Source organism: Pholis gunnellus (assembly GCF_910591455.1).
Source record: "Pholis gunnellus genome assembly, chromosome: 19".
Taxonomy (NCBI): domain Eukaryota; kingdom Metazoa; phylum Chordata; class Actinopteri; order Perciformes; family Pholidae; genus Pholis; species Pholis gunnellus.
The window spans coordinates 18508945-18521115 of record NC_136546.1 but is presented as its reverse complement, the minus strand read 5'-3'; the positions used below and the strand labels follow the sequence as shown (position 1 = coordinate 18521115).

At 45.4% G+C, this 12171-nt stretch overlaps 1 protein-coding gene across 2 annotated transcripts in view; it reads right to left on the bottom strand.

Moving 5' to 3' along the window:
• runx2b (RUNX family transcription factor 2b) overlaps window positions 1-8842 on the bottom strand; it is a 39458-nt gene extending 30616 nt beyond the window's left edge. For both annotated transcript variants that reach the window (XM_079180584.1, XM_079180583.1), the window contains exons 1-2: window positions 8715-8842; window positions 8357-8480 (exon numbers count right to left, since the gene is read on the bottom strand). In XM_079180584.1, coding sequence (XP_079036710.1) covers window positions 8357-8414 — 58 coding nt within the window. In that variant the 5' untranslated portion in view covers window positions 8415-8480; window positions 8715-8842. The remainder of the gene's footprint in view (window positions 1-8356; window positions 8481-8714) is intronic.
• Between the last annotated feature and the right edge of the window lie 3329 nt (window positions 8843-12171).

Sequence of the window (12171 nt, the reverse complement as noted above, 5' to 3'; positions counted from 1 at the left end):
CTCAACTGTAGCGCAGACAAGGTCCCATTAGAACCTGATTGTATATGCGCTTTTAAAGAGTGCCTCTATGGTGCCTTTAATGTGCACAGGTCCTGTGTGTATGTGCGCATATACGCATGTGTGTGTACGTGCAGTACGAGTGCAGTAAAGGGGGGCCGGCTCTGAGACTTTTGGTTAACCGGACTATAATTTGGAGGCCCGGTGAAGACTCCAAGCAGCCTCTCACTGTTTGTTTACCAGAGAGACCAAACTCCACTGTTTCTGCTGCTTCTGCAGGGTCCTGCAGGAAAAGGGCGTGTGTGTGTCTGGCTGCGTGTGCACGAGTGTGTGTAGGTGTAATTGCGTGTATAATGTCGTATTCGTGTGAAAGTGACATTTTGTACAATATGTAAAGATACATTTGTCCGTGGCCATCGTGAAGACACATATGAGACACATTTCCTTAAAGTAACATATTGTTTTAAGAAACCAGTGCTTCCAATTAAGCCAAAGAACTCCGACATCCCTCACTCTTCCTTCTCCTCCTACACCTTTAAGCGACAGTAAATCAAGGCTACAATACACACACACACACACCGCCCTTTCTTTCCTGCAATGGCAGCTTTTGTCATAAATAAGAAAACAAAAAGAGCTCAACTTCACAAAAAAAAAACAACCCTTCACATTAAAAAAGTGTTTGTCAGCAGAAAATGACTGCTACTTTTGTTTGTGCAGAGAGTAATTCTCCCGAGACCAAACTGCGCGCTTTCTGTCCCAATTTCTTTTTACCAATCCTCCTCCCGAGCAGGAATAAAAAAAGAAAACAATGCAATTCAAAAGACCGGAGCTCCCAGCCTGTCATTCAGCTGTAACTTTGAATTGTCTTTGCCCTGCGTGAGCTGTTTTCTATCACAAACACACACACACACACACACGCACACTAACAGTAAGATTTGTTGCAGCATCCTCACAATTCCATCACGAGAAAGGAAGAAAGACAGAGGAGGAGAGGAGGAACTTTCAAAAATATCCCTCTAATAAAATATTCCCGCTCCTCTGGGATCCTCCTTTGCTCATTCAGCATCAGGAGACGTGAAGTGGAAAACGCCTGTTATTGGTCTCCGTCCATAAAGGAGGCAGAGAGAGAGAGAAGAGAGAAGAGAGAGAGACCTATTTCCTTTGGGGAAAGACAGAAAATAGAATGAGCGGCGCAACAGTTGACGGAAAAACTTTTAACTGCGACAACAAAAATGAGCTACAGACGACTGTAAGAGGGCAGCCGTCTGGGTGAGTGACAGGATTCAACTCCAGACGGAAAAGCCTGCTCCAAGTGAGGATCAGACGACGTGTACGTATGTAGACTTTGATCACGCAGAGCTGCGTTGTCGGAGCGGTGCGATCGGATTTGAATGTGTGTAAAACTGGAACAGCTCTGGGATCAGCATAAAACACACCAGCTACAAGTTCTCAAAAAGATGCCAGCCTCAGTCACAGGAGGGAGCTTTGAAACAACCTCAAGTGTAACGTGGGGGGATTTTTTTTTTTGCAGTTTTGTAACATTGCTGTACAAGCAATAATTGTTAGAAACTTTGTTTTCACAGTAAAAAGTCGTGCAGACTTTGCAGAAAAGTTGTAAGCCAGGAAAACCTAACAGGCAACACTTTATTTAACCCCCTATTTAGCCTTCATAAGCAGTACGTTAACACTTAACGAACCATTAATAAAACATCACGATGTAGAGGATTTTAAGTGTCTTTTAATGTATTTGTCAACGACTATTTTGAAACATTCAGTTTGACGATACGATATAAAACTATTCTGCATCTTTTTATGAAACTATGTTTAAGCATTTGAGGTTAATATAGAAGTTAAATTAAAGTGTCGCCACGTAAAAAACCCAATTATCTGCATGTTTGTTTCCCCCCTTTTGTCTCTTTCTCTCTCTCTCTCTCTCTCTCTCTCTCTCTCTCTCTCTCTCTGGAGGCCACTTTACAAATGAGAGCTAGCATGTCTAGCTTCCCACTTCTCCCCGGAGACTTGTCAATATCAGCTACACACACTATTCAAAGTTCAAAGACGAGCATCCCACTACGCACACCTACACACACTCTCCTGGTCCCCTTTTGTGTCTCTGGGGCATATTTAATTCCAGTGTCTGTACACACATTGTCTCCATGCGTGTGTGTGTGTGTGTGTGTGTGTGTGTGTGTGCCACAGGTGGTACGGTGCCGGTGACTCTGCTCTGATTATTGCGGTGACCAAAGCATCGCCGCCCGCCCCGTCACATTTTGGTCACCGCTTTATTTCTTCCCCCGAAAGCGTGGGTGGGAGGGGAAGGATGGAGGGTGGACATAAGGGGAAGGAGAAGGAGGAAAGGAAAAGAAAAGAAGAGGAGGGTGGATGCTGGTAAATGGTCACCCCCGCGGTGCCATATGGGAGGTGGTTTTGAAAGAGTCAGTCTTTGAGTTGCTCTCACTGTACGCCTCCTGAGTGCAAACCGATCCTTCCCTTTGTGTCGTATCTCTGTCTCGCCTACTCTTCTTCTTCCTTTTAATGCTTCTTTCTCACTCTAATTTTCTCACTTGAAAGAATAAACTCGGCACCCATCTCTTCCACACACGCTCAGTTGAACGGACCATAAAAGGGCTCGCGTGGGCATCGTACCCGAGTGGGTGGGCACTCTGATTTTCAGGTGTATTTTGATCTGTTGTGTTCACACCTCTGCGCTGGCAGGGGCCCCCGCTGTGTGGGCAGGTAATTTGAGCAAATTAGGAGATGGGGCCCGTGTGTTATTAGTGACACCCCACACCCTCCGCTGCACGTCCACCTATTGTTCCCTCCTCTGCACACACCTTTCTTTTTTTCTTCCGCTCAGGGTCCCCCCGGTCCCATCTGTGCCTCCTGTTCAACACACAACAGTGCAGTGTGTGGAATGCACACACACACACACACACACACACACACACACACACACTCACACACACACAGTGCACATGGGACGGGGGCGGCACAGGAGGAGGGGATTGGTTCCAGGTGCCAGTTTGAGTGAGAGCATTAATCAAGCAGACAGATCTTCCTGTCAGACACCTTCAAGCACACACAAACACACACACACACACACACACACACACACACACACACACACACACACACACGCACACACAATACTGTACATTTATACACTCCTTACAGTACTATGTTTGCACTATAGTAACTACAAACCCCAGTCATTATTCTGCGACGTTGCTACTTCCAAACTCCGATTTAAAAATACAAAATTTCTCCACGAGTGTTTTTAAAACGACAAGCGATTCTGACTTGTGATAAAGCGAGCGGGAGCGCTGATACCGGCGTCTGGAGACACGTTGTAACAAGGTGTACTTATGCCCCCTCAGACAGCCCCACTGATCTGCTGCCAAGCCATTGATCACAGGCAGAGCTCGCTGCAACTCTTTGATGCTCCTCGACTCATCTTGTTTCACCTTCGCCTCGAAAGCCGAGCAGAGTCGCCTCCCTTCTGTGTTGACACTCCGGCGCAATTCACAGCGTGTGTGTTACCTGACATAAATAATCAGAATTCTCTCGAAAAAACACAACACCGTCCAACCTGTGCTGCTCTTTCCGTGACCTGCTGGTAAGTAGGTTTATATATTTGGGAGTTTGGCCCGAGTCGGAGGGGATACCGCATTCCTTCAAGATTAAACTAACAAGGGGAAAAACCTGGCCTTTTCTCCGGCGTGGGGCAGAACAGGTACGGCCTTGTGTAGGCGCTGCGGCCGCACTCTCACTCACGTCGTTACAGGCCGAACCCAAACATCCAGGAGGCTCGACACTCCATATTTCCCCCTTATAGAAACACGGAGCGTGGAAGCAAGGTCGCCTCGGCCGGTTCGCGGGAAAGCGAGTGTGGGGAGGGGGAGTTGGGGAGTTGGGGGCAGCTAAACAATGCCGTTCAGGCTTCCTGTGGTTTGCTGCATCAGCTCTGCTGAAAGTCGTCTTCTCACTTAAATAACTCAAATAAAAACGTGGATGAAGAGAAGAGAGGGGACTTTGAAACAGAGAGAGCAGAGTGAAAGAGGTATATGATTCTGGGTTATAATGCTGGTGTTCTGTTTCATTAGGGTGAACCGGTTCCAAGACGGACCAATTTCCAAAGTGTTAGGTAGTTACTTCCTCTCTGAGGGCTTATATAGGATAACGGTAATTCGCCCAGCGTGATGCAACTGAACTGGATGAAGGGCTGCAGGATCTTGTTAAGTGTCAAAATAGCGCAGCGCCGCATTAAAAGCCAACGCGATGGCATTAAACCAGCTGGTAATTATGGTGCATTTGAAAAATCATAGCTTTTTGCGAAAGTGTAGAAACGCAGTGCTATCCAAAGAAAACACACACCAATTTGGCGTGCAGCTGGAATAAACACAGCAGAGATATTAACTGTTTGCATTGATTTATGTTGAAAACAAGCAGAGATGTTGCTCATAGGCTTTAACGCTCCATTGGGATAATTGTTTTTGAGTCTACTTTCAACACAGTAAGCTCAGACCATTGGCAGTTTGTCTTATCATAATAGTGTAATGAGCCCCTCAGCCACTGAATATGTGGATAAAAGAAAGGACAATACACAGCGCCTTGTGAGTATTTACACCCAACTCTCCGTTTGTTGTTGCCGTCTCCATAATACAGGAGCGACTGTAATCTCCCTCTGCAGTGAGACTCCCTTTCTCCCATGTTTCAATAACTCCTCCTGCTTCCACAGGAAGCAGGAGGAGTTAGATATCGTACATGTCTCTGCAGTTCAGAGTCGCTCTGGACCAGACAACAAAGGGCGGCGGTTGACACTACTGGAAAAAAAAGAAAGAAAAAGTGCCTCCCAATCAGGTTTTCTCTTGTTTTCTGGGAAACGACTACGCTCCTTTTCATTGATTGAATATTTATCTTGTTTTAGTCCCATTTCATGGTGAAGAATAACCTCTGTGACCACGCACATAGCTTTACAAATTACAGGAAAAAACGCTCAACTTTCTCCTCAACTTACAGGCCGTTGAAATCACAGGTTACAGGAACACGAGCTCCCATGGCGCTCTCATTCAGACCTTAATAAGTGCCTACAGCCTATTTGGGGCCATAATCAACCCACTGCTCACTGTTGCTTCATATGAGTGAAAATACAGACCAATCAATCTTATCTCTGATTAAACACTGATCACATTAACACGCCGCACCTCCCTGATTACCCTCAGGAATTATGTAGACTAATGTGGACGTCCAGCGCTAATAAGTCCTAATAGCTGGCGCGGTGCGTAAAACACACACACACACACACACACAGCAGCGTTTTTTACTCCATCAATATGACCCTGCCGGGACTAAATAACATGTTTGCCTCTGAGGTACAATTAACCAACGCTAAATAGAGTTCCTTTGAGCGTGGAGTTAAGGGAAGAGTCTTCTCCCGCACAGTAGCAGCCAGTGAAGCGCTCGGATTTTTCCCCCTGGCTTTTTCAAATTACCTATTGATGAGTGGGCTTCAAGTCTCTCCACGGCCGGGGGGGTTGTGGGGGGGGGGGAGGATGTCTGGATCACTTTTAAGATGTCTCCAAGAAGCAGGCCTGTGGTTAGATCTAAGGCAACACTTATGCAACAGAAGCTGCCTTTCTCAGATACATATACGGTTTCCCTGCAAATTATCTGAGATTTTCTTTTTGGGGAAAGTTTTCCGCCCGGAGTCTTCAGATATTTACCCGCTTTTTCTTTTGATCGTGTTGATTCGGGTCCGTCTGTGTAAGTCTCTACTGTGACTGCACAACTTTACCGAACGATAATTGCTCCCATGACTTAATTGTCTATATGTAATTAAGTTTGTAATAGAGAAAATGGGCACTTAAATGTTCCCCAGAGAGGCACGGCGGTTGAGTGGGTGCCACACATGTTGAAGATTATTCTGCCCTCCTCATCTGATCTGCCAGTCTGAGGAGTTATACAAAAAAAATGTATTTGAGGCAATTAAATGAAGAAAAAAAAAAGCTTGATGTAAACGCCAGGGCAGATTTTAATGAGCCCCCTTTTCTCAATTTGGAATATTTGCTTGCTCCCTCAAGTCGGCTCAATTTATCACTGGGAATGTACACTCTGTCCAAAATTAAAACTGTCCTTGAATACAAACCTACGGACGGGATGGAGTAATGTGGCTTACTAACCAACAAAACAAAACTTTTGCTCTCATAAAACCCACTGACGCCGGACAAAATGACCCGGGAGAGACACGGGAGCAGGGACAACTTCAAGAAAATCAAACAAAAAGCTAAACTTGAGCTCAGTTATATCATGTGTTTGTCCACCGAATGGATTCAAGTTGTGAGGAATAAACAATTAAGATGAACAGAAATGAATATAAGTCTTATAATCTAAATTCTATGTGGGACATTTTCTGTCAAATTTCCCCATATTTCAGTTTAATGAATACTCAAAAGCAACTTCCTTCAAACTCAAGAGCCGTTTTTTTGTCTAAACCAAAAAACCAAAATGTTTACGGCGCCAATCCTAATTTTTACCAGCTCTGATACACTACCGTACACTACATTCATTTATTTTAAATCATAAATACAACAGAAAGCGCCGGTGGTCTTGCAAAATCACACTACTCTGTCAAGGGGGCTTTTTGTGGTTGCACTGACAGATTTACTGCCCAGATGTTCATAAACAGGGGCAACATCAATGAGCTGCAGCACAACATCAGTCAGCAATGCTGTTGTAGCAGAGAATTGATCAGTGATCGCCTTTTCCTCTGAGTCCCTCCACCTGAACATCTGCACACATCTGCTCCTCTCTCTCCCTCCGCGTGCAGCATGCTTTCAATTTCCTGCAGCGCCGCTCTCCTCTCTCCTCTCCTCTCCGGCCCCAGAGACACACCGAGGGGGTCAGGGGTTAACATGGTAATAGGTGGTGGTGATTGGTAGAAGACGCTCACTCTCTCCCGGCTTTCAGAGCGCATTAGGAGCCACCCTGCTTCTGTGCGGAGCCGGAGCCCAGAACAGCTGTGCCTGACCACGGAGCGACTTCTTAAAAACATCTTTTAAACATTTGATTTGGACAGAGGAGCGGAGGCTATGGACCGAAGCGGAGAAAAAGGGGGGGCGGGGTATATTAAACTGTCTATTCCTTGTGTCGCACGGCAATGGAAATGTTTGTTTAAATCTTGAAACTTCATCTGGTAAACCTAAAACATCATTTATTTTGCTGATTAAATTAGATTGTGTAGAGAATCTGTCACACTAGAATACAGCAAAACCCAAAACAGAGGCCGCAAACTGCACAATGCGAGTTGGCCTTCACAGGTAATTGAAAATCATAAAGTTGACACTGCTACTGTTCACGGGTCTTGAATTTTTTGTGGTCTTACTTCCTATGGATCCACTTTGGGATCCACGCAGGATCTCGCTTTTTATGAAAGGACAAACAAAACACTGTTGAAAATGAAGAACAACTGTTGTATTTCTGGTGCAATTCTTTGAAAAGAAGAAGAGTTTATCAACCCCCAAGAAATATATTTGATCTTTTTAGTAATTTGTGGAGACGCAATAATTCAGATTAATTGATTGTTTTAAGATAGAACGAATTATTCCAGCACTTAAATGACAAATTCATGTCACGGATGTCGACATGGAGTAACTTTTTGTCCAAAGCGGATTTGTCTGTCGTGTAAGTGCTCCCAGGCGGCTGCAGAAATCTACACTGATTAATTAATGACAGCAGCACCACTGAACAATTTCAGGAAGCGATTACAAACCTTTCTTGGCAAAAATTAATCAATACTTCTTCCCCCACGCACAACAGAGACACCCGACACACACACAGCCCAGTAATCCCCACATCTTGTTTCAATGCTCAACTGTAAACTGTCTTGTGCGGCGTCTTGTTTACGTTTGTCAAAAAATATCACCCGTGCTTTTGTTTTTTTGGTTCCGCAATGGCATCGCTTTGTAAATCTAAGGGTACGTTGAACAAACATGTCATCTTCCTCCTTCAGAAATATTTACAAACATCACGTAGAGAGTAAATACTGGAATCTGTGAACGCAGAGAGCTTTTTTTTTTTTTTTGTATTTGTGCACCACAAAAAGCCTTCATCATAGTCGGATCTTTCTTCCACCACAAAAGCCTGGACCTTGATAGCAGGGTCCTCGGTGACCTCAGCTGATCCCCCCTCCGCTCATCTGGACCCAAATCCCTCAATCGGAACCAAGATCGTTAACCCTTTTACCCAAACCCCTTAATTCCTCAATCCAGACCTCAACACCTGACCCCGAGTCCTTCCCGTGACCCGATCCCCTCTAACCCAACTCCACACTCCAACAGCGGACAAGCGAAGCGGTACTCACCCCAGAAGAAGTTTTGTTGACATGGTGTCACTGTGCTGAAGAGGCTGTTCGATGCCATGGCTGCCTCTGGTTGCAGCAAGCCCCACTTTCGTTCCTCTGCGGTTTCCGTGACCCTTGACACGTCCTAAACCAAGAGCACGCAGCGTGTCATGAAGAAAAAAAAAATGGAAAAGCTATCCAAAAGACATGCTTTTTTACGAATCAACTATTTGGATGACCACAAGTAACAACCAGGTCTGGTTTTATAGAGCAAAAAAAAAGAAAAAAGAAAAATTGCAGAGGCAAATATCGCCTCTGCGGATAGATCAGATGGTGTCGGACTTGCTTGCTTGGCGAGTGTGGTTGGAAACGTACTTACTCGCTTAGCGCCGTCCCTGTGACTGGTGCTGGCCCGCGACGATTAACCATTTACACTCCGGGTCGCCCTCAAACACCAAGCCCCGAGCCGCACGTCTGTGGTTCTGTGGTTGTTTGGGAGGCGAGCGGAGCCCTCACACAACCCAAGAGGCACCAGCTTTAAAACTCGTCTCTTTCCTGCCCTCCATGTGCCGTCACTGGAGAGCCTGGGTCACATGCCCCCTGACGTCATCACGGCAGAGCAGTTGAGTGGGACAGCCTACCGTTGTGGCTTTCTTCCCTCTCTCCTCTCTCTCTCCCCCCTCCCAGGACTTTTTTCTCTCCTCTCTGGCTCCCCTCCTTCTCGCTTAAGCGTGGTTCGGCGGCGTTTTTGCAGGCTCTCTGGGGGATCGGGGTCTGACGCTCCCATGAGTCAGGAGGCTTCGGTGGGGGCGGGGGTGGGGGGGCAGCTTGTTCAACTGCCCGTGCCTTCTCAGCATATGGGGAACAGCGCTCTCTCTGCTTTGCTCTCCCGTCACTCTTTCATCCCCCTCTCTCTCTCTCTCTCTCTCTCTCTGACTCTGCTGCTCCGTCCCTCAGCTCCTTTAACAGGCTGCCGTTGCTGCTCCCGTCTGCCTCTGAGCAGTGAGAGCTGAGCTTGGTAAGATTTGAGGGTGTGAGTGAGGAGCGAATGGCTGGCTGGCTGGCTGGCGGTGTGTGTGAGACTGGGTGTGTGTGTTTGTCTGTGTATGCATGTGCAGCAGAGAGAATGGGGAAAGAGAGAGAGAGACAGAAAGGCTGGGTGAGTGTGTGTGTGTGTGAGGAGAAAGCGGAGGCGGTGTGAAACTTGCTTATTTACAGAGTGTGTGAGAGCTGCTTCAGTGTCACTTTCGCAGCCCGAATTTTAAAGCTTTTCTCTCTCGTTTCACACTCTTCAGGTTGCCGTGTCACAGACAGTAGTCACGTTATTGTGTCACGAGTGTACACAACAAATGTGTGTGCATTGCATGCAAGTCTGCACTGACCTTTAATTGGCTCTCATGGAAGCGACAGACAAGGGCCATTCCAGTAAGAGGCCGTAAATCGTGGCCACCTGTCTCCTCTGTGAAAGAGATGCCTTCTCACAGTCTCGCGAACACTTGGAAACACACACACACACACACACACACACACACCTACACACACACACACTGTAACACAGACGCCCTGCAAGAATGGCCTGCCAACAAGTAGTGCAGCTCGGGCAGCTCGTGAACAATCAACGGTGAATCATCCCACTCCAAACACACAGATTCCCACACTCGCGCATGCAGCACACAACCTCACACGTCGCAGCTCGTCTTTGATCGGCGTCCGTAGGTGTTTGTTTCAAAGATCAAAAACACAGACGGTGGGGGGGGGGTTGGTACGAAAAGCAGAGGAACGCGTGGAATGAAGCTGGGAGTTCAGTCAGGTTCGAAAGCACATCAGTCGTCGTGTCGCTGGCCGGTGGGCAAGTGTGACTAAGCAGAAAAGAGTCGAACAGCTTCGGGCTCTTTTCTTATGATTTGTTAGCTGCCAGTGGAAACTAACTTTCAATCGTTATTAAATCCCTCACTGTTGTTTCACTGTAGCCTGTGATTTTAAAGAAATACATTTTAAAAAAATGGCATGTTATCTGTGCCAATGCGTTTCTAGATAACCCTGATATTCAGTGTCCCCATTACTACTCATAGTAGACAGTCCTCACTGTGAACTGTTTTCATTGGAACTACTTTCTGCTGAAGAAAATAGTCCCCCAATTAAAACTGTGTTTTGTGGATAATTTGTGTTTAAGTTATTTATTGCGTTCTATAGTGTCACAAATATACGTACTTTGACCTCTAGTGCACTGTTGTGACAGCAGACATATCTTCAAACCAAAATCTGAAGGACAGATAGACACCGCAAGAGGTGAGTGATAAGATATGTTCAACCATTTGTGGGTGTATTTTTGGACATAAACTCATTTTTACATTTTTTGGATTTGCACTTGGTCGTTTGTCTCGAAGTATCTGAAAAGGCAGAAATTGTTATAATTATAATGCCGATAGTTAAATTGTAAATCAACGGACATCAACGATGTACATATTATTGCATTTCATCCAACTGAGGTCAATAAACAAATTAGTAACTCTGACCAGTGTTTGCACACTCAATACAAATAACTTTAAGCTCCAAATATAAATAAAAAGACATCTGTCTAAGCAATTAAGTAAATAATCTGTTGAAATGCTTCAGCTAAACATGTTTCATTATTTAGAAATGGGGCCCTTATTTATTTCAGATCTTAATGACCTTAATATAGAGTTAAAAAAAAAAAAAAAAGAAGCAGTGAATAAAAAAAAACATGAAATACAAACAATCCCCACAAATCCAACAGCACTTCTCTGCGGCCTACCTTATTTCTGTGCAGTGAGACATTTTCCTTGGCTCGGTGCTTTGTAAATATTTGCTGTCTAAAACAAGAACACGCCTCCGGAGTTGCAGCGCATGTTACAGAATCCTTAGGGAAAGGCCTGCTCAGATGCTGCACACACACACACACACACACACACACACACACACACACACACACACACACACACACACACACACACACACACACACACACTGAATATCCCAGATTGCTACTCACAGATGTAATCGATCATGTCAACCATGCAGTTTACATTGATGCTATATATGCTGATCAACAGTCTTCCTTAATAATTGTTAGATTATATGTTTTGGATCGCCAGCGCCATGGCAAAGACGGGGCCGTACATGAGCTTTAGTTTGGCACTCGATACCTCGAGGAATAATATTCCAGGACATGTATAAACACTTTTAAGGTAACTGCGAATGGATGCTTTGCTGTCAGAAGCGTTCAGCTTTAGGACGGAGTGCAGTGAGTTCTGCTGAGCCACAGTAAATTACACTCAGGTTGATGGGAATGTAATTCGCACATCGTGATTGAATCTAACATAGCGAATGAAAAATAAAGCATAAATGTCAAACCTCAACTCACATGGCAGCAAACATCACTCCTTGGGTGGCACGGCATGTGATAAACAACCTCGATGGTGAGTATCCTGAGCTATGACGACGCTGTAGTCTCGGATGTCTCTGCGGGAATTCTTCACGAACGGCAAGGGTTGAAACTGCAAGGGATGGATGATGTTTCCCCCCACGATACGGTAACAAAGTTTAGCTGAAGTCGGCCAAATATTGTTTTACTTGCCAAACTTTGGGTCGGGTCAGCGGTTCACCCACCTTAAGAAAATCACAACAAACTGTTTCCATCACTGAAACCTTGACCACAACCTACTTGTGTCTGTAAGCAAAGTCTGAAGATTCAACTCAACTCACCGCTGATCTAATCACCAAAACATGCAAATGAAAGCTTTTGATTTTGTTTTCCAAAGTATAATCTTTTTGGGACATTTGGGGAAAAAAAACTGCGAATACGGTATTTATTG